The 26,954-nt window shown below is 43.6% G+C and overlaps 2 protein-coding genes, 1 long non-coding RNA gene and 1 pseudogene across 15 annotated transcripts in view; 1 reads left to right on the top strand and 3 right to left on the bottom strand.

Annotated features, from left to right (window-relative positions):
* Positions 1-1,048: 1,048 nt before the first annotated feature.
* LOC119128178 (major histocompatibility complex class I-related gene protein-like) lies at positions 1,049-21,757 on the bottom strand. 7 transcript variants are annotated; one of them, XM_037260396.1, is made up of 9 exons: positions 21,584-21,721; positions 10,632-10,895; positions 10,505-10,526; positions 7,245-7,248; positions 2,288-2,540; positions 1,850-2,158; positions 1,658-1,774; positions 1,568-1,585; positions 1,049-1,489 (listed from the first exon to the last, which is right to left on the bottom strand). In XM_037260396.1, the coding sequence occupies exons 1-9, from the start codon at positions 21,645-21,647 to the stop codon at positions 1,461-1,463; spliced, it is 1,080 nt and encodes a 359-aa protein (XP_037116291.1). In that variant the 5' UTR covers positions 21,648-21,721; the 3' UTR covers positions 1,049-1,460. The 7 variants fall into 7 exon arrangements, with proteins under 7 accessions (XP_037116291.1, XP_037116290.1, XP_037116287.1 ...); XM_037260395.1 differs by lacking the exons at positions 1,568-1,585; positions 1,658-1,774; positions 1,850-2,158; ... (1 more) ...; positions 7,245-7,248; positions 10,632-10,895 and adding exons at positions 9,538-9,555; positions 9,628-9,744; positions 9,820-10,128; positions 20,203-20,466 and having other exon boundaries at positions 1,372-1,489; positions 10,248-10,526; positions 21,584-21,757; XM_037260392.1 differs by lacking the exons at positions 1,049-1,489; positions 1,568-1,585; positions 1,658-1,774; ... (3 more) ...; positions 10,505-10,526; positions 10,632-10,895 and adding exons at positions 4,429-5,579; positions 9,610-9,744; positions 9,820-10,128; ... (1 more) ...; positions 19,880-20,097; positions 20,203-20,466 and having other exon boundaries at positions 21,584-21,757.
* LOC119128183 (BOLA class I histocompatibility antigen, alpha chain BL3-6-like) overlaps positions 1,049-26,954 on the bottom strand; it is a 30,842-nt gene continuing 4,936 nt past the window's right edge. For 2 of the 6 annotated variants that reach the window (XR_005098940.1, XR_005098941.1), the window contains exons 8-9: positions 9,375-9,418; positions 1,049-1,394 (exon numbers count right to left, since the gene is read on the bottom strand). Coding sequence is in view for 4 of the 6 variants with exons in the window: in XM_037260415.1 (XP_037116310.1) it covers positions 19,002-19,030; positions 19,109-19,126; positions 19,199-19,315; positions 19,391-19,699; positions 19,819-19,879 (534 nt within the window). In the remaining 2 variants the exon portion in view is untranslated. Of the gene's footprint in view, positions 1,395-9,374; positions 9,419-18,787; positions 19,031-19,108; positions 19,127-19,198; positions 19,316-19,390; positions 19,700-19,818; positions 19,880-26,954 lie in introns of those variants that run through there. The other 4 variants (XM_037260414.1, XM_037260417.1, XM_037260415.1 and 1 more) reach the window with 3 other exon arrangements.
* Positions 2,526-4,211, bottom strand: LOC119128250 (annotated as a pseudogene).
* LOC119128268 overlaps positions 13,023-26,954 on the top strand; it is a 47,743-nt gene continuing 33,811 nt past the window's right edge. For both annotated transcript variants that reach the window (XR_005098953.1, XR_005098952.1), the window contains exon 1: positions 13,023-13,073. This is a non-coding gene — a long non-coding RNA (uncharacterized LOC119128268). The remainder of the gene's footprint in view (positions 13,074-26,954) is intronic.

Here is a 26,954-nt window from a genome sequence, read left to right as displayed (position 1 = left end):
AAGAAATCAAACGAGCACGCAGTGAGTAAATTGGATAACAGGTGATTGGCAATGGCTTTTGCCGTGAGGCGCAGATAGCACGCTCCCTAAATTGTGGACACAATCCAACAATTGATTGATTGATTGATTGATTGATTGATTGATTGATTGATTGATTGATTGATTGATTGATTGATATTTAAAACTAAAAAAGATAAAAAATAAAACAAATAACACTAAAGTGTCATACGTAAGTCCGTACAACAAACAAACAATAAACCAACAAACTAAAAAAAATCAATAGCAAAGAATGCTCGAAAAGGAGTAGGAAGAAGCATACCGTTTTAGATTCCTACCACTTTCTCAGTTTATCCAATAAACTAATGATTCAACGTATAAATCTACACACTTTCAACTTATCCTGTTTTATTTTTGCTTTTGTGTAGCCATTTGGCATTTTTAGTCCTTGTACCTGCTAAACAACATATTTTTGAACATTTTTTTAAACTGGTGGATATTTGGACTTTGCTTGAGTTCCTCACTTACACTGCTCCATAGTCTGACTCAGCAACTCAGCCTGTCATCTATTATAACCCCAAGAAATTTGTTTTCCTGCACCCTTTCAATTCCATCGATTTCTATTCGTACCTTCTCTTTTCAATGAGATAAAGTATTATATAAATATATTCCAATTAGAAAAAATCTATAACGGCAGAACAATAAGATTATATGGACAGCCGTAAGTGTCTACATTTCTTTTTACATTTATGAATTTAGTTATTTCTTGTCTGGTTTTGTATATATTTTCTCGTGAGGTGTTTGGTTTGTACTTGAAGTTTTGCACTTATTATGTTGTTTTATTTTATTATGTGGAAGGGGGCAGGAACTATAAGATTTTCTTCATCTTGTTCCTTCTCAAGCATAATTATGTAAATATGCGTTTACTTGCTAAAGTTGAATTGTCTATTGATCAAAATACACATCAATGACGGAGATAAATAAAATAAAAATAACAAAATAAACTCCACATGGACTTCTCTGTAAATAGGAATGTGTTTTGTATGTTTTATTTAGAAGACAACAGAAAAAAGACGTGATCTTTATCATAAATTTTTTGCTTATCCTTGCTAAATTATATATCCACAAGTGAAAATACAGTGACCAGAAACCTCATTTCAAACATTTTTATAATGATACTCAAACTTATATCAAATTGATCAGTAGTTCGCTTAACAAAAAGCACTTAAAAAAAAGCAACGTGTGATGCAGGATATCACTTGTGGTATGTTGGCTCCCTCTAGCGGTATTTGGAAGAACTAGTGAAGTAAATACAATTAGAATTCACTGCACTTGTAAAACTGTTGCACTTCAATTTGAAATAAGAAACATTTCCAAGTATTTCATACAGTTGGAATGTGATGATTCAATCAAGCGTAGCACCCAAGAAAAGAAGACATCCCTTCAACCTTAGTGGGGTTCATTCAATCCTGCTCAGAAGATGAGGTGCTGGCTGAGGGAGCATAAAAGAAAATACATTCAAGGCATTGGCATTTTTTCCAAAACAGGAAGGGCAAAACGTGTCACTTACAAGCTGGAGCGTAATTGGCTGAAATGGAAGAGAAGCGAGAGGAGATTAGGAATCGCCACATACGGAGCAAACATTTGTGTCGTCGTTCACCTTTTTGGCTTTTGGGACGCTTGGCCAGGAACACCCCCAGCGCCACCGCCATCGCCACCAGAGCCAGGACCACCAGCGGGACAGCGATGGCCACCGCCTTCTTCCTGTCTTCCTCTTCTTCACAAGGAAACAAAACGAGACACGTGAACGACTGTCGGCGTGATGCCGAGCCGTGTCTGACGCATGGCTTACCCTGGATGCGCGCGTTGCTCAGGATGCTTTTGGCGTACAGCTTGGTGACCATCTCTTCCCGGACGCCATCCAGTTTGAACACGCATTCGTAGCGGCCCTCCGCGGCGGGCGTCAGCTCCACTTTAAGGTCGGCCGTGGTCTGGAAGGTTCCGTCGTGGTTGGGGAGGGTCTCCCCCATCTCCACGTCCTCGTGGATCTGCTCGCCGTCCTTCCTCCAAAAGAGGTCCGACGTCCTGGGGTAGAAACCCGTGGCGTGGCAGGTGATTGGAGAGGAAGGCGTCTTCTGCAGGAGAGACACCGTGGGAAGCTCTGCGCGCAAAGATGGAGAGAAGAGTGGAGGATGTGCATGGAGGAAAAGAAACAACTTGAAAGAGTGTCAAAGATGGACATTGTGTGTGAGCTTGAAAGACACAGAGAAGGCGTGAGAGGACAATGTACCGGTTCTGGTCAGGAAGTCCCTCCCGTTGCTCACATGCTTTTTCAAGTCAAAAGGACACACTTCAGTGAAGTAATTCTTCTTGACTTGATTGTATCCGTCGTCTTGGTCCCACTTGAGTTTGGTGATGAAAGCTTGCGGATGTGCTGCGATCCAGCTCATCGTCTTCAGCTCAAATGATATGAAGTCTTCTCCATCGTAACTGTCGTGCAGCCAACCATCAACCTCCCCAGTCTCATCATTCCATTCACAGCCCTAGCATCTCTGAAGCATGTGAACACCTGAAAGGATGGCGCACAAGATTCAGCGAGGACGATGATCAGAGAGAAGCCAGCAGTGACAAAAAAAGTGTCATTTGACGAGCAGAAGGTTGGACGTAAACAAACCTCCAGTTTGGTTGAAGCGCTTTTTAGCGATTTCAATGTTGACTTTGAAGTCCCTGCTCAGCACCAATGCTGCCCGCCGTATTTCTCTCCCAGTAGTGCGGATCATCTTCTGTGATTTTGTCCACCCAGTCTTGTTTCGCTTTTGCTTTCCTGTGGTTGCTGTCAAAGTGCAGAATCTGAACGCCGTCAACATACGCGGCCTCCCAGTACTCTGGTAGCTTTGCAACTTGAGAGGCCGTCAGGAAATAATTGAGCGTGTGAATGACTGGAAGGCAAACACAAAAATGACACACATGATCAAATCAATCTTCATATTTTCAATGATTCTGCCTGCAGATGGAACTTTGCAGCACTTGAAATTGGAAATGTCATGTTTCTCCAAACGCGTTCTTCCGCACAAACTTGTCAAACTTGAATGTGACAACCTGCCTATGCTTTTTTTCTTTCAGTTGTTAATATGTTAAGATTTCAGTGTGACGCCCTAAGCGAGATATTCGATGCCCCTCAGCAGTGACTAACATCCACTGATGAAAGAAATCTAATGACATAACTTTTGCCATTCTCCTTCATTTGCACACAAAAAATCCAATAATAATATGAGGCAATCCTTTTGTTCAGACAAGTGAAACACTTTTAGATGTTACTTCACTGGTTCTTCTATATCAAACAAATTATTTTAGGTGTATTTACCTGACATGTTTCGGCGGGTTCTTCCGCCTTCATCAGATCTGATGAAGGCGGAAGAACATGTCAGGTAAATACACCTAAAATAATTTGTTTGATATAGAAGAACCAGTGAAGTAATTGAAAAGGAAAAACAAGATGAACTTAGTACAACTTTTAGATGTTACCTGCTGACAGTTTCGACTGTGTCTCCAGTCTTCCTCACAGTCGAAACTGTCAGCAGGTAACATCTAAAAAAAATGTCACTTGTCTGAACAAAAGAACTGCCTTATATCATTTACGGAGACATGATGACTCTTATCGACATTATAATGTAAGGAGGCTATACAATGTTTTTTTCTGAAAGATGAGACACAATTTTATTGCCATGACTGTGAAATGTTAATTATTAATTGCAAAGACTCCCCTGTACAACATTTCATTCTTGTGCATAGGCTTTTCCATATTTCATCGATTGCATATTTATGCTGGGGCACATCACTTTGATTTGTGCCATTTTTAAGTTTTCCAACTTTATTACATTCATAATAATAGCTATGTATTCCCGTATAACTCCGACAAAACGGGCGTTCAGGTGAAAGAACTTAAAATGCCGACGCAACAGACGAGTGGCGAAAACGAAAGCAATAAACAATAATGACTGCGTCAGTTCCAAATCAAGAGCGTCAATCTTTAGAATAATAAACCGAAAAGTCCAACTTACCAGGCGTCACGCTGTATATTTGCACAGCCAAAACAAAGAATGCAAGTAAATTCATTCTGATCATCAATGTGTTTTTCGATTTTAGTCAAGCAGGCTATTCGGTCAAAGTTGCGACTTGTCGTCCAAGAGGCGAACGCGGAACAACAGCGAAGCGCAGGACGCGCTTCGATTACCTTCTCAGGCAAGCCAATTGGAGTTCAGCCCGGCCATGACGTCACTCACTCCTACAGTATGTTAATAAACTGTGTGTGGGGATGGCTCGACTGTCTTGTGTGCATGGACCATGAGTTCGACTCCCGCATATGACTGTGCGTGTGTGTGCGTGCGTGTGCGTCCTAAAATATATTCATATATATATATATATAAAAAAATAAACCACTCGTTGAAACAGCGCCGCCCCCTGGTGGGCTGCGTAACTACAACGTAAATTAAAGTTTGGCTTTCCGTGAAATCACGTGACCGTCGAGGGTTTTTATCATTGAAAATATCCATAAACCCAGCTTGATTGCTGAACGTAGGTCAACTTTGCCGCCATATTGCATGTGGAAAAGTGGAGCGCTGGGTGAAAGATTCAACTATGGCCAGTTTTGTTACAAATCACTGATTGCCTACTCTGTTCTCACTTTTTAATTTGCCAAAAATAAATGAATAAAAAGAAAACAATTCGAACAACTCGAGTATTTATTATTTATATAATATTCAGGAGGCTATATAAAGATTTTCTTGGAAAGATTAGATACAATTTTATTTCCATTCTCGTGAAATGTTAATTATTAATTACATACTCTCCTGTATAACATTTAATTAATGTACGATGGCTTTTCCATAGTTCATCGTTTGCATATTTATGCTGGTGTGCACCACTTTGATTTGTGTCATTTTTTTAATTTTCCAAATGTATGAACTTAAACTTCCAACAGTTAGAGCAATGTATTCCCGTCTACTATAAAGCTAGCTGATAAGGTACATGAAGTTCACTTAACGGCACTAACACTCTTATCTTAAATAAAGCATTTGTAAACAATTTGCTGTCTTTCAAATTTCGTTTTGGATGACGAGTGTCAGTTTTGCCCCAGCTGATGTGGCGCTACAAGATCTTGTACCGGTCTTGTAGCGCCCTCTATTGACTAAAATATGATTTGCAGTACTTGCTGTGAACTGTCCTCACTTCTCATGACATCCATCATCAATAATAACTTGATAACTAGATGCTTTGTGATCCAAATGGTCGTTATTGATTGAAAACTTTCTGCTCAAACTGATCAATAAAATGCCCTCAGAATAAAGTGATAAGAATAAATACAATGAATCAGTCTTGTTACAGCCCAAAGTGGGAACGATCATAATTAGCACTTTAGAGATACTAAAATCAACGTAGCGAGTTGAGTAGTGCGAGTCTGAAAAGCAGCGAGATGACCCAGAAAGTAAATACAATTAGAATTGACTATAAACTATGCATACAGCCTGTTTTAAACAAAGTGCATCAGCTGCATTTCAATTTGAAATAAGAAACATTTCCAATTGATGATGATGATAGAACTTTATTCATTCCACAGCGGGGAAATATACTTGTCACAGCAGCGCGTACGAGTGCCAAGATTTCAAAAAAGGTTAAATAACAGACAAGGACAAAGACAAGTGCCGCTAGCAGAGACGAAACACAATTGTATCAGGTGCCACGCATGTTTTAGAGCAGGGGTCACCAACCTTTCTTAAACCGAGAGCTACTTCCTGGGTACTGATTCGTGCAAAGGGCTACCAGTTTGACACACACTTCTGAAATAGCCAATTTGCTCAATTTGGCTTTCACTATGTTTTATTATTGGAACATTTGGAGGAAGGAATCTGGGGAGAGGACGCTGGCGCTGATTGTTCGCCGCTTCTCCACCGGAATTAGTTTAGTTTTAGTGTTTTTATTTATTTTTTAGCCATTATTAAAGTTTAGTTTTTAGCATTTGGTTTTAGCGTGCAGGCTGGAGCGGTCGGGCCGCAGTTGCCGGGACCGCAACGGGCCATAAGTTGAGCGGAGAGGCCCTGTCGGGCGGAGCTGGCGAGCAAGGAGAGGACGGTGTTGGTGAGGCTGGCGCGGCCGGCCCACGGTCGCCTGGACCGCGGCGAACCTCCACAGTTAGCCGGCTGCCTACTACACTTCCTCTAATCTAACCATACTAGGTGATGTTAACATCCATGTCGACACCCCCTCCTGCCCCCCTGCAACTATTGGACTGTTTACACCTCACTCAACATGTAAATGTCCCCACTCATGACAAAGGGCATACACTTGACCTTGTCATCTCCTCGTCGGCCATAAGCAACCTACAAGTTCACGAGGTCGGTGTGTCTGACCACAAACTTATTCAAATGGAACTGCCTTTCCCACCCCCCCACTCCAAACCCAAGCGGCAAATCTCATTCAGAAATTTCAAAAACATCAACCAAGACACTAGAGCACAGGACCTCCAGCTTCTCTCCTCCTCCTCTGCAACCTTTCCATCAGTCAGCAAGGCAGTGGACCATTACAATAACTCTTTGGCCAAACTTCTAGGTATCCACGCCCCCCAAAAAATAAAAAACTGTCACTTTTCCACGCTCAGCCCCCTGGTACACCAGTGAGCTGCGTCTGACGAAGTCAACTGGACGCATCCTGGAGCGTCGTCTCAAAGCCTCAGGACTGACCGTGCGCAAACAGGCCTCCAAAGAACATCAGAAGGCCTACTCAAAAGCCCTTGGGACTGCACGTGCCCAGTTCTACTCCAATATCATAAACAATAGACCTGGAAATTCAAAACAGCTCTTTTCAACCATCAACCACTTTCTCAAACCCCAAGCCACCACTCCAGCAGAATCCTCAGAGGTAGTGTGCAATAACTTTATGACCTTCTTTACCGCTAAGGTTGACAACATCCGCACCCAGCTCCTCTCCTCTTCTGGCCCCTCCACTTCACCTCCACCCTCCTTCCTTCCACCCGGGACAGTCCAGTTTCTCCGCTGCTTCTCCCCTATCTTGCAGTCGGAGGTAGAGGACATCATCAAAAAGATGAAACCCTCTACATGTGCCCTGGACCCTTTCCCCACAGCCGTCGTTAAACAACAAACCTCAGCCATTAGTCCCCCAATAACCAATGTCATCAACCTCTCACTCCAGTCTGGCTCTGTACCCCCTACATTGAAGACAGCCATCAATACCCGCCTGCTCCAAAAACCCTCACTTGGCCCGGACAACCTTGCCAACTACAGACCGACATCTAACCTCCCGTTCCTCTCCAAGGTTCTGGAAAAAGTGGTAGCTGTCCAACTTCACACTCATCTCCCCCGCAATAACATTGCTGAGAAATTTCAATCCGGTTTTCGCTCTGGCCACAGCACTGAAACAGCCCTTGTTAGGGTCACCAACGACCTTCTCATGGCTGCCGATGCAGGCTCCCCGTCACTCCTCATTCTGTTGGATCTGTCCGCTGCATTTGACACTGTCCACCGCAATATCCTCCTTAACCAACTTCGCTCCACTGGATTCTCTGGCACTGCTCTAACCTGGCTTCAGTCCTACCTCTCGAACCGAACCGAGTACGTTTCCCTGGGAGGGAAAAAATCCGACGCTCACACTGTCACCTCCGGTGTCCCCCAGGGATCTGTACTCGGTCCTACCCTCTTCACTCTCTACATGCTACCCCTCGGCAATATAATCAGGAAGTTCGGCATCTCATATCATCGTTATGCGGACGACACCCAGCTATACCTCAAACTCGACCCCCCGCCCTCCACAACCCAGCCTCCTCCATCTCCCTCATCCATCCTCTCCCTGTGTCTGGAGGAGATAAAGGCGTGGATGAATCTCAGCTTCCTGCAAGTCGACAGTGACAAAACCCAAGCCATGTTAATTGGCACTCCCCATCAGATCCATACCTGCCCAATAACAAGCATCTCATTCACCGGTCACACTATCCCCCTCTCAGCCACTGTCACCAACCTGGATGTGAAACTGGACCCTGAACTCAACCTGGAGTCACACATAAACACATCTGCAAAACCTCCTTCTTCCACCTCAGGAATATTTCCAAACTCCGCCCCACACTTACCCTGACGGATGCTGAGAAACTTGTCCACGCCTTTATCTCCTCAAGGCTAGACTATTGTAACGCACTCCTCATCGGGATCCCTAGCAAGAGCCTCCAGAGGCTTCAGTACATCCAAAACAGCGCTGCTAGGATCCTGATGAGGGTGCGGAAAAGCGACCACATCACACCCATCCCCCGTTCTCTGCACTGGCTCCCCATCAAATTCCGAACTGATTATAAGATCGCCCTCCTCACTCACCAGTGTATCCTCGGACATGCTCCCCCATACCTCAAAGAACTCCTTGCCCCAAAACCTGCCGCCCGAAGCCTCCGCTCATCCAATTCACACCTTCTCCACGTCCTGAAAACCAAGCTGCAAATAATGGAAATTTTTTTTATCCGTTTCAAGACAAAAAGCCCCGCCTTGTTTAAGCATTTTTTCATTTGCGCATATTTGGCTGAGGCCACCACAGAGTCATAGAAGGTCCTGAGGAGAGCCCTGCAACGACCTCCGTCTCCTCACCAGGTGGAGGCGACTCTGGCCCTTCTTGTACAGGGCGTGGGTGCGATCAGTCCAGTCCAGTCCAGTCTGTTGTTAAGGCCAACACCCAGGGATTTGTAGTTCTCCACGACCTCAATGGCCGATCCCTGGATGTTCCCCGGAGTGAAGTGGGGTGCTGTCCTCCTGAAGCTCACAATCATCTCCTTTGTCTTGCTGGCGTTCAGCTGAAGCTGGTTGAGCTCACACCAGCTGACAAAGTCCTTGGTGACCGTCCTGTATTCCAGATCGTTCCCCTCCGAAACATATCCAACAATGGCCGTGTCGTCGGAGAACTTCTGGATGTGGCAGTGTCGTGGGTAAAGTCCAAAGCGTACAGGGCGAAAAGGAAAGGAGAGAGCACCGTACCCTGGGGGACACCTGTGCTGCAGCGCACCAGGTCGGACTCACAGCGATGTAACCTCACGTACTGCGGCCTGTCGGTGAGGAAGTCTGTTGTCCATGCAGCCAGGCAGGCGCTGGTCCACACCCATCTTCACCCTGAGCAGTGACGGCTGGAAGGTGTTAAAAGCGCTGGAGAAATCGAAGAACATGATCCTCCCAGGTGAAGCAGCGTTCTGTGCAGTAAATAAATCACTACATCGTCCACGCCAACACCAGGGCGGTAAGCAAACTGCAGGGGGTCCGGCTGCGCTCCCACCAATGAATATAAATAGGATCAAATAAAATATATATAATGTAAATATTTCACACAGTTGGAATGTGATGATTCAATCAAGCGTGGCACCCAAGAAAAGAAGACATCCCTTCAAACTTAGTGGGGTTCATTCAGAAGATGAGGCATTGCCTGAGGGAGCATAAAAGAAAATACATTCAAGGCATTACCATTTTTTCCAAAACAGGAAGGGCAAAACGTGTCACTTACAAGCTGGAGCGTAATTGGCTGAAATGGAACAGAAGCGAGAGGAGATTAGGAATCGCCACATACGGAGCAAACGTTTGTGTCGTCGTTCACCTTTTTGGCTTTTGGGACGCTTGGCCAGGAACACCCCCAGCGCCACCGCCATCGCCACCAGAGCCAGGACCACCAGCGGGACAGCGATGGCCACCGCCTTCTTCCTGTCTTCCTCTTCTTCACATGGCAACAAAACGAGACACGTGAACGACTGTGGGCGTTTTGCCGAGCCGTGTCCGACGCATGGCTTACCCTGGATGCGCACGTTGCTCAGGATGCTTTTGGCGTACAGCTTGGTGACCATCTCCTCCCGGACGCCATCCAGTTTGAACACGCATTCGTAGCGGCCCTCCGCGGCGGGCGTCAGCTCCACTTTCAGGTCGGCCGTGGTCTGGAAGGTTCCGTCGTGGTTGGGGAGGGTCTCCCCCATCTCCACGTCCTCGTGGATCTCCTGGCCGTCCTTCCTCCAAAAGAGGTCCGACGTCCTGGGGTAGAAACCCGTGGCGTGGCAGGTGATTGGAGAGGAAGGCGTCTTCTGCAGGAGAGACACCGTGGGAAGCTCTGCGCGCAAAGATGGAGAGAAGAGTGGAGGATGTGCATGGCGGAAAAGAAACAACTTGAAAGATGGACATTGTGTGTGAGCTTGAAAGACGCAGAGAAGGCGTGAGAGGACAATGTACCGGTTCTGGTCAGGAAGTCCCTCCCGTTGCTCACGTGCTTCTTCAACCATAAAGGACACTCCTCAGTGAAAAAATTCTCAAAGTATTGATTCCTCTCGTCGTCTTGTTCCCACTTGAGTTTGGTGATGAAAGCTTGCGGATGTGCTGCGATCCAGCTCATCGTCTTCAGCTCAAATGATATGAAGTCTTCTCCATCGTAACTGTAGTGCCGCCAACCATCAACCTCCCCAGTCTTATCATTCCATTCACAGCCGAACATCTCCTGATACATGTGAACACCTGAAAGGATGGCGCACAAGATTCAGCGAGGACGATGATCAGAGAGAAGCCAGCAGTGACAAAAAAAGTGTCATTTGACGAGCAGAAGGTTGGACGTAAACAAACCTCCAGTTTGGTTGAAGCGCTTTTTAATGTTTTCAATGCTGACTTTGAAGACCTGCTCAGCCTGAATACTGCCCGCCGTCTCTCTCTCCCAGTAGTGTGGATCATCTTCTCTGATTTTGTCCACCCAGTCTTGTTTCGCTTTTGCTTTCCTGTGGTTGCTGTCAAAGTGCAGAATCTGAACGCCGTCAACATACGCGGCCTCCCAGTACTCTGGTAGCTTTGCAACTTGAGAGGCAGTCAGGAAATAATTGAGCGTGTGAATGACTGTAAGACGAACACAAAAATGACACACATGATCAAATCAATCTTCATATTTTCAATGATTCTGCCTGCAGATGGAACTTTGCAGCACTTGAAATTGGAAATGTCATGTTTCTCCAAACGCCTTCTTCCGCACAAACTTGTCAAACTTGAATTTGACATTCTATCTTTGTTTTTTTCTCCCAGTTATGTTGGATTTCAGTGTGACACCCTAAGCGAGATATTCGATGCCCCTCAGCAGTGACTGTCATCCACTGATGAAAGAAATCTAATGACATAACTTTTTCCATTCTCCTACATTTGCACACATAAAATCCAATAATCATATGAGGCAATTCTTTTGGTCAGACAAGTGAAACACTTTTAGATGTTACCTGCTGACAGTTTCGATTGTGTCTCCAGTCTTCCTCACAGTCGAAACTGTCAGCAGGTAACATCTAAAAAAATGTCACTCGTCTGAACAAAAGAACTGCCTTATAGAATTTACGGAGACGTGATGAATCTTATCGAAATGATAATGAAATAATATTCAGGAGGCTATACAATGTTTTTAACACAATGTTTTCCACAACTTTATTGCCATGACTGTGAAATGTTAATTATTAATTGCAAAGACTCCCCTGTACAACATTTCATTCTTGTGCGTAGGCTTCTCCACATTTCATCGATTGCATATTTATGCTGGGGCACATCACTTTGATTTGTGCCATTTTTAAGTTTTCCAACTTTATTACATTTATAATAATAGCTATGTATTCCCGTATAACTGACAAAACGGGCGTTCAGGTGAAAGAATTTGCCGACGGAACAGACGAGTGGCGAAAACGAAAGCAATAAACAATAATGACTGCGTCAGTTCCAAATCAAGAGCGTCAATCTTTCGGATCAGAAACCGACTAGCTCAACTTACCAGGGGTCACGCTGTGTATTTGCACAGCCAAAACAAAGAATACAAGTAAATTCATTGTAATCATCAATGTGTTTTTCGATTTTAGTCAAGCAGGGTATTCGGTCAAAGTTGCGACTCGTCGTCCAAGAGGCGAACGCGGAACAACAACAGTTTACGAGCTTCGATTACCTCTCAGGTAAGCCAATTGGAGTTCAACCCGGCGATTACGTCACTCAGGACTGCCTGCAGCATGTGTTGCAATCAATCAATAAATAAATAAACGAATACATAGATAGATAGATAGATAGATAGATAGATAGATAGATAGATAGATAGATAGATAGATAGATAGATAGATAGATAGATAGATAGATCGTGTGTTGCATGTTTGCTCCGAATAGCGACATTTAAAAAAATTATAAAATGTATATATTTACCAAAACAACAACAAAATAGTTTGTAATGTAAAAGAAAGAATGGTGCCCTTCCTTTTTTAAGACGTTATATTTGTAGTCAAGCACCTGCGTGAAGTTAGATTTTTTTAGTTCGATATAGAAGTTAGATTTTATTTATTTTTTATTTCGTAAATTGCAATGCTCTCTGTCCCTTATGGAGATCTTTACTGTTTAAGAAGTCAATACTACTCCTTAAGAGTAATTGATTATTTGTTCTTATATTGTCGTTTTCTGTTATTTCCCTCGTAGAAGAAACAAGAAGGGGGGGGGGGGGTGGCCCTGTTTGTTGGCTGTGACTTGAAATGCAGAGCAGTTGAACGTATGACAATCGATGATTTATTTGAATGCGTAACTGTTGATGATGAGTCTTTATTCCGACCATATTTCAAACATAAAAGGAGGGGGGAAATGAATACAAATAAAATACAATCCATAACACTTTAAAGTGCCATATTTAAGTCACGGTGGAGCTAGCTGTATGTGGGTTTAAAAAGCAAAAGGATTGATTGATATCTATTTCGAACATATTTAAAGCGTAAAAAGATAAAAAATAAAACAAACAACACTAAAGTGTCATATGTAAGTCCGTACAACAAACAAACAATAAACCAACAAACTAAAAAAAATCAATAGCAAAGAATGTTCGAAAAGGAGTAGGAAGAAGCATACCTTTTTAGATTCCTACCACTTTCTCAGTTTATCCAATAAACTAATGTTTCAACGTATAAATCTACACACTTTCAACTTATTATCCTGTTTTATTTTTGCTTTTGCCATTTGGCCTTTTTAGTCCTTGCACCCGCTAAACAACATATTTTTGAACATTTTTTTAAACTGGTGGATATTTGGACTTTGCTTGAGTTCCTCACTTACACTGCTCCATAGTCTGACTCAGCAACTCAGCCTGTCATCTATTATAACCCCAAGAAATTTGTTTTCCTGCAACCTTTCAATTTCAGTTCCATCGATTTCTATTCGTACCTTCTCTTTTCAATGAGATAAAGTATTGTAAAAATATATTCCAGTTGAAAAAATCCATAACGACAGTAAGTGCATTATCACGTAACAGTCTCTCTTTCAGATGTGTATCACTTCTGCTGAACACCAATTTATCCCTTATCATGTCATCTTCATGTCTTCCAAACTCACAGTTTTCGCTCTTTTGACGTAGTTCTGTGATGAATCTGTCCACCGATATTCCTGATGACATTGTGTGCGACCAAAACGGATGTTGTCACTTATAGTAGGTTGCTTATTTTATTGATTGCTCTAACAATAACACACGGAGGCAAGGATGCAGAACGAGCCGCGCTTTACCGGGTGCTCCGTCACGACTACACACAGACCTCACCACACGATCACTGAACCTCCAATACAGACAGACCAACACAGTCGAGCACTGAGTGCTCGATCCAATCTACCACCCCACTTCTGTCTTTCAGCTGCTCGGGGAGAGAAGAGAAAAGCTTTTTTTTTATTATTATTTAACTCCTTCCCACAGGATGGCGCTAGAAGTCAACAAATTCCACTTCCAACCTTTTATTTTCATCAATTACCAAAAGATACTTCGGCAATCTATGCAAAGGAAGACGTGTTGGAGTTTCACGCCTCTTGTAACAGAGCTACAGAATAATCTCCGCGACCATCATTTTCTCAGTTTCAAGATGCTGAATAATTTCAAGGACTGTTTGCACATGTCTAAAAATGGAGGAAATTCAGTCCACTTCTGTCTTTCAGCTGCTCGGGGAGAGAAGAGAAAAGTGTGTTTTTTTTTAACTCCTGCCCGCAGGATGGCGCTAGAAGTCAACAAATTCCACTTCCAACTTTTTATTTTATTTTCATCAATTACCAAAAGATACTTTGGCAATCTATGCAAAGGAAGACGTGTTGGAATTTCACGCCTCTTGTAACAGAGCTACAGAATAATCTCTGTGACCATCATTTTCTAAGTTTCAAGATGCTGAATAATTTCAAGGACTGTCTTTCAGCTGCTCGGGGAGAGAAGAGAAAAGTTTTTTTTTTATTTAACTCCTGCCCGCAGGATGGCGCTAGAAGTCAACAAATTCCACTTCCAACTTTTTATTTTTTATTTTCATCAATTACCAAAAGATACTTCGGCAATCTATGCAAAGGAAGACGTGTTGGAATTTCACGCCTCTTGTAACAGAGCTACAGAATAATCTCCGTGACTATCATTTTCTCTGCAACCAAAATGTATTTAACCCCTTTTATTGGAATAAGAAAAACGCAATGTGTGGTTGCGAATATTAAAGCCAATAGGGGTGCTACTGAGTTGCGAACTGACGCGTGTGCACGTCGCTATATTCGATTTCTTTGCGTGTCTTGGCATGTGAAGAAATTGACAATAAAGCAGACTTTTGCCTTTGACTATATACGCAGACAGATTCTGTAGCCCGAATAACGTTTTTATGGATTTTTGTTTGGAGGGATGGACAAACAAGTGCCACGTTAACATCAAAGTGGATCATATGATATATTCTCTCCTCTAATTGTGTCCATTGGATCGATATTGCATGTTCTATTCGATATAAAACATTGTTTGGTGGTAAAAAGAGAGCAGGGAGGGCTCTGGACACACGCCATCACTATTCAAATGATTATTTGATCACTTATGCTTAGCGCCACATTGAATAAACGACTTTTTTTGCAGACCGGACATCGTCATTACTATTAAGTACAAAATTTGCTTATTTCCAATGCAGTATGTGAGGAGAAAAATGGAGTTTGTCTTTCAAGAAAAGTGATACACGATTTTGTCCTCACTGGAGCTCTTTTACTCCCCAAACTCAGAATATATTTGATACATGTCTATGTTGATGAGTTGCTGTATCAAAAGATATCTCATTCTCCCTTTGACGGGTGTCTTCACGGACATCTTTAACACTTCCCTGCAGCAGGCCATCGTCCCGTCGTGTTTCAAAGCTGCCACCATCGTACCTGTGCCGAAGAAACCTGCTCCGTCCTGCTTCAATGACTACCGCCCCGTGGCACTTACGCCCATCATCATGAAGTGCTTTGAGCGGCTTGTCATGGAGCACATCCGATCAGTTCTCCCCCCCACCATTGACCCCTACCGAGCCAAACGGTCCTCTGAGGATGCCATCTGCTCTGCCCTCCACTCGGCCCTCACCCACCTGGAGGGGAGGGACTCGTATGTGAGGTTGCTGTTTGTGGACTTCAGTTCTGCCTTCAACACCATTGTGCCACAGCGTCTCATCAGCAAACTTGACAAGCTGGGCCTCAGTACCTGCCTCTGCAACTGGCTACTGGACTTCCTCTGTCAGAGGCCACAGGTGGTACGTGTTGGCGACAAAATCTCCGCCAGCATCACGCTGAGCACAGGGGCCCCCCAAGGCTGCGTGCTCAGTCCGCTGCTCTTCACCCTCCTGACGCATGACTGCGCTGCCACCTGCAGCGGCAACCGCATAGTGAAGTTTGCTGACGATACGACTCTGGTGGGTCTCATCACCAAGGGAGACGAGAGTCAATACAGGCTGGAGGTTGACCTTCTGACCGCGTGGTGCAGGGACAACAACCTCCTGCTGAACGTCGACAAGACCAAGGAGATTGTTGTTGACTTCCGGAAGGGTCACGCCCAACACCTGCCGCTGACCATCGACGGTGCTGTGGTGGAGCGAGTGAGCAGTGCCAGGTTCCTGGGGGTGCACATCAGTGAGGATCTCTCCTGGTCCACCAACACCACATCGCTGGCGAAGAAGGCCCAGCGCCGCCTGTACTTCCTTCGGAAACTCAGGCGAGCGGGAGCTCCTCCGGCCGTCATGACTACATTTTACCGCGGCACCATTGAGAGCGTCCTCTCCAGCTGTATTGCTGTTTGTGGTGGCAGCTGCACTGACTACGACTTGAAGGCCCTGCAGCGCATAGTGAAAACGGCTAGTAAGACTATTGGTGCTTCTCTCCCCTCCTTGAAGGACATTTACACCTCCCATCTCACCCACAAGGCGACCAAGATTGTGAGTGATGTGAGTCACCCCGCTCACTCTTTGTTTGATCTTCTGCCCTCTGGGAGGCGGTACAGGAGCCTGCGCTCCCGCACCACCAGACTCTCCAACAGCTTCGTACTCCAGGCTGTTAGGATCCTGAACTCGCTCCCCCTTTCAGCGTAGCGTCCTGTTCTTGCTGTCTGCTGTATGCACACTGGCTCGGTTTTGCTCCTCTTATTTATTGGGTTATTGGTTTATTAGTTATTCATCGCTCATTTTATTTATTATTTTTTATTTATTATTTATGGTTTGTGCCTTCTTGTTTTTGTTTTGTGTCGCCTACTTGTATGTCTCGTCACCGTGGGATGGAGGAAACGGAATTTCGGTTTCTTTGTGTGTCTTGACATATGAAGGGATTGACAATAAAGCTGACTTTGACTTTTGACTTTGATATTGATTGGGGTTCTCGCATGTTCATATTTGACAATTACAATCATTTTCTTCTTTTCTGTCACTTCCTTTATGGACTCTTTTTCAGATTCGGTTTACTTCTTTCTCTAGAATTTCCGTGCGCATTTAGGGGAGGGAGGGGGGAGTCGGGTTCGAATGTGCCATTGTGTCTCGCAATCAGTGTCAGCTTGTTAAAGAGGTATACAAACAGGTAAAAAAAAAAAAAACTCAGATAACTCAAGGGAAAACACAAGAACAAACGCTGTTACAGCCATTTTAAAACAACTCCATTTGGGTCAAAAAGTGGACCGAAGTTGGGTCAAAAAAATCAAACCGAACTCTTTTGCGCAGAACAGTCCAGTTTGTACAAAACAACTGCTAAAAGGCCAAAACAACCCATAGTTAAGACAAATTCACCCTGCTTCCTGAGTCGGTCGAATTTTTAACCCAGCAGATCCGCACTGCCATCCGAACCAACATGCGTTCTTCCAAAGTTATCATTAAGAGTAGAACAATCGCAAAATTGGACATTTTGTACTCACCGAAGCTGTACAACATCAGTACAACGCAAGACAGAAGGATCAGCGCCAGGCGGGCAGCCGGCGGGGTCATCATGGCTTCGGAAGCCCATCAGAGATCTCGAGGCTATTGAACGCAGAAATATCGATGTGGTGCGCGCATTAGCTCCGCTCAAGACAAGTGACAACCGCTCGCTCGCTCGGCTGCTGCTGCTCGGCCCCCACCTTCGTGAGCAACGCACCCTTGGAAGAGCGCGTTCCTTTGACTGAAGGAACGCGATATTATTTTGGCCACCTTCGTCCAGACTTTTGACACCACTTTGATTTTATTCGGGATGGGAAAGAGGGACAACCTTTGTGGTCATTTAAACCTACGTTTTAAAGTGAAGCCGAGTAAGGTGTCAAAGTTTTTCTTTTTTTACTCAACATCGTTCAAAGTGGATTTAGCGCATAACAACGTTGGCTGACGGAAAGATCGAAAACATTGGGTCGCTCAATCAGCTGACATTTTCTGATCACTTTTGTCACATAAGGGCTGCTTGCAAAAAAAAAAAAAGTCAAATGAGCAGGTTGACATATCACGTTTTGGGCTATGGAGCCAAAAGCAGGTCTATATGGCTTCTTAAAAGGCACTGGCGGTACATATTCCACTCTACTTAGGTAGCGAAAATTTTCAGTGCAGAAGACAGTGAAATCAGATGAGACCAAAGAAAATGTCATTGAATTTAATATTCATTGTAGGTTGGGCTGGCAACCGGGATGGCAAGACATTTGCTGAAGGGGGCAACTGCCCTTCCTTGCCACCCTGTAAAACCGCCTATGCCAAAACACAAAATTGGAAAATTGAAAAATAAAAAATCGAATTGAAAAAAAAAAGCAAGCGTCCGTATATGAAGGAAACCTGGGCCCCAAACGATCAAAACATGCGTGACACAGCAACGTTCAAAAGCCCAAAAGAAAGCATCCAATCGCGAGGACCGACGAGAGCATGCGGCTGCAAGCAAGTTGTAGTGACTTGAACTGTTTGGACCAGTGGTTTTTAACCTTGTTGGAGGTACCACACCCCACCAGGCGCATTAATAGGCGCATTCACCGAACCCCTCTTTAGCGAAAAAAATAAATAAATTCAAATTCAAGACACAGATGTTTTTTACTGGTGCACAAAATGAGCCGTGCATGACCAGCACCTTGTTCAAAGAACAACAAATTACATCCCTCCAAATCAGTGTGACTTTTACTGTTGCCTTTGCGAAACTAGTTCAGATATGCGTTATCAAGAATTTATAAATCAGGTGTTTTGGGACCTCTGCAGTGGAGGATCTGCCGAACCCCTAGGGTCAGTTTAGAACCTGGTTAAGAACCACTGGTTTAGACTTTGATTGATGGGTTGCACGTGACTCACAAGCACGGAGCGGCCGCGTGACGCAGGGTTTGATGTAACGCCGCCAAGAGGCGGGAGGGTGGAGCTGCAGCCGCGCACACGCGTGGCGCACACACAGTAGCTTAACAATTCAGCCGTAAACACATCCAACTTGTAGAGAAACGGCGAGGTGCAATATATATTAAATTGATCAGTAGCTCGCTGAACAAAAAGCAATTAAAAAAAAAGCAGTGATGCGGGTATCACTTGTGGTATGTTGGCTCTCTCTAGCGGTATTTGGAAGAACTCGTGAAGTAAATACAATTAGAATTCACTGCACTTGAAAAACTATGTTGCATTTCAATTTGAAATAAGAAACATTTCCAAATAGTTCATACAGTTGGAATGCGATGATTCAATCAAGCGTGGCACCCAAGAAAAGAAGACATCCCTTCAACCTTAGTGGGGTTAATCAATCCAGCTCAGAAGATGAGGCGCTGGCTGAGGGAGCATAAAAGAAAATACATTCAAGGCATTGGCATTTTTTCCAAAACAGGAAGGGCAAAACGTGTCACTTACAAGCTGGAGCGTAATTGGCTGAAATGGAAGAGAAGCGAGAGGAGATTAGGAATCGCCACATACGGAGCAAACATTTGTGTCGTCGTTCACCTTTTTGGCTTTTGGGACGCTTGGCCAGGAACACCCCCAGCGACACCGCCATCGCCACCAGAGCCAGGACCACCAGCGGGACAGCGATGGCCACCGCCTTCTTCCTGTCTTCCTCTTCTTCACATGGCAACAAAACGAGACACGTGAACGACTGTCGGCGTGACGCCGAGCCGTGTCCGACGCGTAGCTCACCCTGGATGCGCGCGTTGCTCAGGATGCTTCTGGCGTACAGCTTGGTGACCATCTCCTCCCGGACGCCATCCAGTTTGAACACGCATTCGTAGCGGCCCTCCGCGGCGGGCGTCAGCTCCACTTTCAGGTCGGCCGTGGTCTGGAAGGTTCCGTCGTGGTTGGGGAGGGTCTCCCCCATCTCCACGTCCTCGTGGATCTGCTCGCCGTCCTTCCTCCAAAAGAGGTCCGACGTCCTGGGGTAGAAACCCGTGGCGTGGCAGGTGACCGGAGAGGAAGGCGTCTTCTGCAGGAGAGACACCGTGGGAAGCTCTGCGCGCAAAGATGGAGAGAAGAGTGGAGGATGTGCATGGAGGAAAAGAAACAACTTGAAAGATGGACATTGTGTGTGAGCTTGAAAGACGCAGTGAAGGCGAGAGAGGACAATGTACCGGTTCTGGTCAGGAACTCCCTGCCGTTGCTCACGTGCTTCTTCAACAGGGAAGGAAGCACCTCAGTGAAAAAATTCTTATAGTATTGATTCCTCTCGTCCAATTGGTCCCACTTGAGTTTGGTGATGAAAGCTTGCGGATGTGCTGCGATCCAGCTCATCGTCTTCAGCTCAAATGATATGAAGTCTTCTCCATCGTAACTGTCGTGCAGCCAACCATCAACCTCCCCAGTCTCATCATTCCATTCACAGCCCTGCATCCTCTGAAGCATGTGAACACCTGAAAGGATGGCGCACAAGATTCAGCGAGGACGATGATCAGAGAGAAGCCAGCAGTGACAAAAAAAGTGTCATTTGACGAGCAGAAGGTTGGACGTAAACAAACCTCCAGTTTGGTTGAAGCGCTTTTTAGCGATTTCAATGTTGACTTTGAAGACCTGCTCAGTAGCAATACTATTCGCCGTATTTCTGTCCCAGTAGTGCGGATCATCTTCTGTGATTTTGTCCACCCAGTCTTGTTTCGCTTTTGCTTTCCTGTGGTTGCTGTCAAAGTGCAGAATCTGAACGCCGTCAACATACGCGGCCTCCCAGTACTCTGGTAGCTTTGCAACTTGAGAGGCCGTATCGAAATAATTGAGCGTGTGAATGACTGAAAGACAAACACAAAAATGACACACATGATCAAATCAATCTTCATATTTTCAATGATTCCGCCTGCAGTTGGAACTTTGCAGCACTTGAAATTGGAAATGTCATGTTTCTCCAAACGCGTTCTTCCGCACAAACTTGTCAAACTTGAATGTGACAACCTGCCTTTGCTTTTTTCTCCCAGTTGTTATGTTCGATTTCAGTGTGACGCGCTAAGCGAGATATTCGATGCCCCTCAGCAGTGACTAACATCCACTGATGAAAGAAATCTAATGACATAACTTTTGCCATTCTCCTTAATTTGCACACAAAAAACCCAATAATAATATGAGGCAATCCTTTTGTTCAGACAAGTGAAACACTTTTAGATGTTACTTCACTGGTTCTTCTATATCAAACAAATTATTTTAGGTGTATTTACCTGACATGTTTCGGCGGGTTCTTCCGCCTTCATCAGATCTGATGAAGGCGGAAGAACATGTCAGGTAAATACACCTAAAATAATTTGTTTGATATAGAAGAACCAGTGAAGTAATTGAAAAGGAAAAACAAGATGAACTTAGTACAACTTTTAGATGTTACCTGCTGACAGTTTCGACTGTGTCTCCAGTCTTCCTCACAGTCGAAACTGTCAGCAGGTAACATCTAAAAAAAATGTCACTTGTCTGAACAAAATAACTGCCTTATAGACTTTACGGAGACATGATGACTCTTATCGAAATAATAATGTAAGGAGGCTATACAATGTTTTTTTCTGAAAGATGAAACACAATTGTATTGCCATGACTGTGAAATGTTAATTATGAATTGCAAAGACTCCCCTGTACAACATTTCATTCTTGTGCGTAGGCTTTTCCACATTTCATCGATTACATATCTATTCTGAGGCATATCACCTTGATTTGTGCCATTTTCAAGTTTTCCAACTTTCTTACATTTATAATAATAGCTATGTATTCCCGTATAACTCCGACAAAACGGGCGTTCAGGTGAAACAACTTAAAATGCCGATGCAACAGACGAGTGGCGAAAACGAAAGCAATAAACAATAATGACTGCGTCAGTTCCAAATCAAGAGCGTCAATCTTTCGAATAATAAACCGAAAAGTCCAACTTACCAGGCGTCACGCTGTATATTTGCACAGCCAAAACAAAGAATGCAAGTAAATTCATTCTAACCATCAATGTGTTTTTCGATTTTAGTCAAGCAGGCTATTCGGTCAAAGTTGCGACTCAACGTCCAAGAGGCGAACGCGGAACAACAGCGAAGCGCAGGACGCGCTTCGATTACCTCTCAGGCAAGCCAATTGGAGTTCAGCCCGGCCATGACGTCACTCACTCCTACAGTATGTTAATAAACTGTGTGTGGGGATGGCTCGACTGTCTTGTGTGCATGGACCATGAGTTCGACTCCCGCATATGACTGTGCGTGTGTGTGCGTGTGCGTCCTAAAATATATTCATATATATATATATATATAAAAAAATAAACCACTCGTTGAAACAGCGCCGCCCCCTGGTGGGCTGCGTAACTACAACGTAAATTAAAGTTTGGCTTTCCGTGAAATCACGTGACCGTCGAGGGTTTTTATCATTGAAAATATCCATAAACCCAGCTTGATTGCTGAACGTAGGTCAACTTTGCCGCCATATTGCATGTGGAAAAGTGGAGCGCTGGGTGAAAGATTCAACTATGGCCAGTTTTGTTACAAATCACTGATTGCCTACTCTGTTCTCACTTTTTAATTTGCCAAAAATAAATGAATAAAAAGAAAACAATTCGAACAACTCGAGTATTTATTATTTATATAATATTCAGGAGGCTATATAAAGATTTTCTTGGAAAGATTAGATACAATTTTATTTCCATTCTCGTGAAATGTTAATTATTAATTACATACTCTCCTGTATAACATTTAATTAATGTACGATGGCTTTTCCATAGTTCATCGTTTGCATATTTATGCTGGTGTGCACCACTTTGATTTGTGTCATTTTTTTAATTTTCCAAATGTATGAACTTAAACTTCCAACAGTTAGAGCAATGTATTCCCGTCTACTATAAAGCTAGCTGATAAGGTACATGAAGTTCACTTAACGGCACTAACACTCTTATCTTAAATAAAGCATTTGTAAACAATTTGCTGTCTTTCAAATTTCGTTTTGGATGACGAGTGTCAGTTTTGCCCCAGCTGATGTGGCGCTACAAGATCTTGTACCGGTCTTGTAGCGCCCTCTATTGACTAAAATATGATTTGCAGTACTTGCTGTGAACTGTCCTCACTTCTCATGACATCCATCATCAATAATAACTTGATAACTAGATGCTTTGTGATCCAAATGGTCGTTATTGATTGAAAACTTTCTGCTCAAACTGATCAATAAAATGCCCTCAGAATAAAGTGATAAGAATAAATACAATGAATCAGTCTTGTTACAGCCCAAAGTGGGAACGATCATAATTAGCACTTTAGAGATACTAAAATGAACGTAGCGAGTTGAGTAGTGCGAGTCTGAAAAGCAGCGAGATGACCCAGAAAGTGCATCAGCTGCATTTCAATTTAAAATAAGAAACATTTCCAATTGATGATGATGATAGAACTTTATTCATTCCACAGCAGGGAAATTTACTTGTCACAGCAGCGCATACGAGTGCCAACATTTCAAAAAAGGTTAAATAAGAGACAAGGACAAAGACAAGTGCCGCTCGCAGAGACGAAACACAATTGTATCAGGTGCCACGCATGTTGTAAAGCAGGGGTCACCAACCTTTCTTAAACCGAGATCTACTTCCTGGGTACTGATTAAGGCAAAGGGCTACCAGTTTGACACACACTTCTGAAATAGCCAATTTGCTCAATTTGGCTTTCACTATGTGTTATTATTGGAACATTTGGAGGAAGTAATCTGGGGAGAGGACGCTGGCGCTGATTGTTCGCCGCTTCTCCACCGGAATTAGTTTAGTTTTAGTGTTTTTATTTATTTATTTTTTAGCCATTATTAAAGTTGAGTTTTTAGCATTTGGTTTTAGCGTGCAGGCTGGAGCGGTCGGGCCCAGTTGCCGGGACCGCAACGGGCCATAAGTTGAGCGGAGAGGCCCTGTCGGGCGGAGCTGGCGAGGAAGGAGAGGACGGTGTCGGTGAGGCTGGCGCGGTCGGCCCACGGTCGCCTGGACCGCGGCGAACCTCCACAGTTAGCCGGCTGCCTACTACACTTCCTCTAATCTAACCATACTAGGTGATGTTAACAACATCCATGTCGACACCCCCTCCTGCCCCCCTGCAACTATTGGACTGTTTACACCTCACTCAACATGTAAATGTAAAAATATGAAAATGCTGATTCTGCAGGGTTTTGCCTCAAAAGTGATGGGACCAGGGACAGGTGCAATGTGGAAAATTTGTCTGTGATGATTAGATTTGTCAGCAATTCCATGCCAGAGGAGCATCTTATTGGGTTGATTGACTTGCATCAACTTGATGCAGAGTACATCACGTCTGAAATACTGACACACCTTTCTGATGCTGGCTACAGTGCTGACGACATACTGAGCCAGTGTTATGATGGAGCTTCTGTGATGAGTGGGATAAGAGGTGGTGTACAAGCTCTGCTGCAAAACAAGATTGCTAGGCATATCCCATACATCCACTGCTACAACCATCAACTGCACTTAGTGGTTGTGCATGCCATACAGAGTGAACCATGTGCAAAGAGATTTTTTCACCTCTCTAGTTCATTGTACGAGTTTTCTCAGCACCACTATGTGTCTGAGGAATAGAATGCACCTAACCTTAAAAGGCTGCTTGAAATCCGAAGCCACTATGAGGTGACAAGGTGCATTGTTGACAATCAAGACCATATTGTCAGTATCCTATCTGAGATGACAGAGGATGATAGTGCTGCTGTTGACCTGTGCACCGAGGCATCGGGCCTGCTGTGTCAAATTTAGAGGCGTCACTCCTTTGAGACTGGAAAGTTTCTAGTGCTGGTGCTTGGTGTCTCGAAACCAGCAAATGCAATTCTACAGTCTCAGTCTGTGGATATGTGCGGTGCTTCTGAGGTTGTTGCTGCAGCACTGGAGTCCTTAAAAAGCCTCCGTGAAGACGAGGATTGGGGAGAGTCATCTCAGGCAGCTGCTGGGGATGATGCACCGCCTCCAAAGAGAAGGAGGACAATGAGCAAACGTCTTGGTCAAAGTGCCGTGCTCTCAACTGTGGGCCATACAGACTCGGACGATCCAACCATTTCCCCCTCTCAGTCTCTGAAAAGATCTCTGCTCAACATCCTTGACAGGGCCATTTCAGAAATGGAGAATAGATTTTCTCAGAAGAACGTTGAGCTGATGAGAGCCATATCTAGTCTTGCACCCAAATCCAGCACATTTCTAGATTCAGCCGGGTTGCATCCTCTGTCCACGCTGGCTGGCACTGTGGCAGATGATCTCAAAAATGGAATTCTTGTGGCAAAACAGATGTTGCTCAAGAAATGTCCAAATGAAACAGACCTATCCACTGTCTGTAAACACCTACAGGAGTACAAGGAAGCTTTTCCTGAGTTGCATAAATTGTATGCAACAGCCCTGGTAATTGGTGTGTCTTCAGCATCGTGTGAGCGTTCCTTGTCCACATTGTCACCGTGTCCTAACCCCTTATCGTCGCACCATGTTACACAAGCGAAAGATACATTTGGTCATCTTAGCCCATGAGAGGTCCATAACGAGTAAGTTGGATATGGATGAATTTGTGAGAGTTTTTGCATAAGGAAATAGGAGACTGGTGTTGTAGAGTGGAGTGGGGAGAAAAAATTGTGAGAAAGGAGGAGATTTTAGTTATTAAGTTGCTAATAAAAAAATACATTAAAAAAAAGAAAAAAAAGTTATGTGTTATATGTTCTGCTCTGTAACTGTTATGTTGTACAAATTAGTTCCATAACTATTTTGTTGTCGAGTGGAGTGGGGAGAAAAAATAATGAGAAAGGAGGAGATTTTAGTTATTAAGTTGCTAATAAAAAAAATACATAAAAAAAAGAAGATAAAAAAGTTATGTTAAATGTTCTGTTCTGTAACTGTTGTGTTGTACAAATTAGTTCCCTAACTATTTTGAGTTATTTAGCTAATAAATAAAAAATTATAAATGTTTCTGTTTTTATAAATTAGTTTGAGAACTTGATGTTTGATGATTTTATTTTCATAAGACCTCCTTTCAGTTTTGTAAATATTGATGATAGTGACAAGTCTTTCCTTTAGCTTGAAATGATTTTGAGAATTAGGCCATCCAGTTAAGATGAATGTTATGTTGTTGAAAATGATTATTGCTTGGTTGTTGAAATCTGGAGGAAGGATATTTTATTTTACTTTTCATTTATTTATTTCATTTATTTTTCAGTCCCCCCCCTGAGGGATTGCCACCTTATTGTGGTCAGGGGGTTTGCTTGCCTCAGTGACCCTAAGAGCTATACCAGCAGAAGATTTTGTCTTCAGGTGGGACACCCAAGCTGGACAGGTCTTAGTGTAGACGCCTGACAGAGTGCAATCCACTTCTCCAGGTTGAGATCTGGGCACACAGCTAACAACTGCCGTGATGAAAACACAAACAGTGATAAAAATGTGTAAAAAAAACAAAAAAAAAACATGCCCCCTTCACATTTCTGACTGCCCCCTCTTATGTGCATTCCTAGAACCGGCCCTGTATAGAAGTTAGATTTTATTTCTTTTTTATTTCGTAAATTGCAATGCTTGGTCCCTTATTGAGATCTTTATTGTTTAAGAAGCCAATACTACTCCTTAAGAGTAATTGATTATTTGTTCTTATATTGTCGTTTTCTGTTATTTCCCTCGTAGAAGAAACAAGAAGGGAGGGGGGGTGGCCCTGTTTGTTGGCTGTGACTTGAAATGCAGAGCAGTTGAACGTATGACAATCGATGAATGCATCACTGTTGATGATGAGTCTTTATTCCGAACATATAAAAGGAGGGGGGAAATGAATACAAATAAAATACAATCAATAACACTTTAAAGTGCCATATTTAAGTCACTGTGGAGCTAGCTGTATGTGGGTTTAAAAGACAGATTGATTGATTGATTGATTGATTGATTGATTGATTGATTGATTGATTGATTGATTGATTGTGAAGGAATGGGGTCGAAATCCAAAAAGTCCTGCCTCGCTACAAATACCTACACATCAAATCAATAAAGAAGACATAACTAGACATTTTTGATAGGTGGTAATGACAAAGGTTTTTATAACTTTATGATCGGATATATATTTCTGAGCACTTTGAAATAAATGTTTTTTGATATATTGCCTGAATAGCTTAATGACCCTTAAGGAACTGTTTAATGCATGCCTGATGATTCTCGAAATCACGGACACTGCCAAAGTCGTCTAAAAATGTTCAGTACTTAATTGTATCGTATGTTTTGACTAATGCTAGACGCCAGTTTTCGATGACTACTGAACGTTTTGGACAGAGGGAAATATTTTGCCTA

This window comes from Syngnathus acus, chromosome 10 (assembly GCF_901709675.1).
Source record: "Syngnathus acus chromosome 10, fSynAcu1.2, whole genome shotgun sequence".
Lineage (NCBI taxonomy): Eukaryota > Metazoa > Chordata > Actinopteri > Syngnathiformes > Syngnathidae > Syngnathus > Syngnathus acus.
This window is presented reverse-complemented; position numbering and strand designations above follow the sequence as displayed.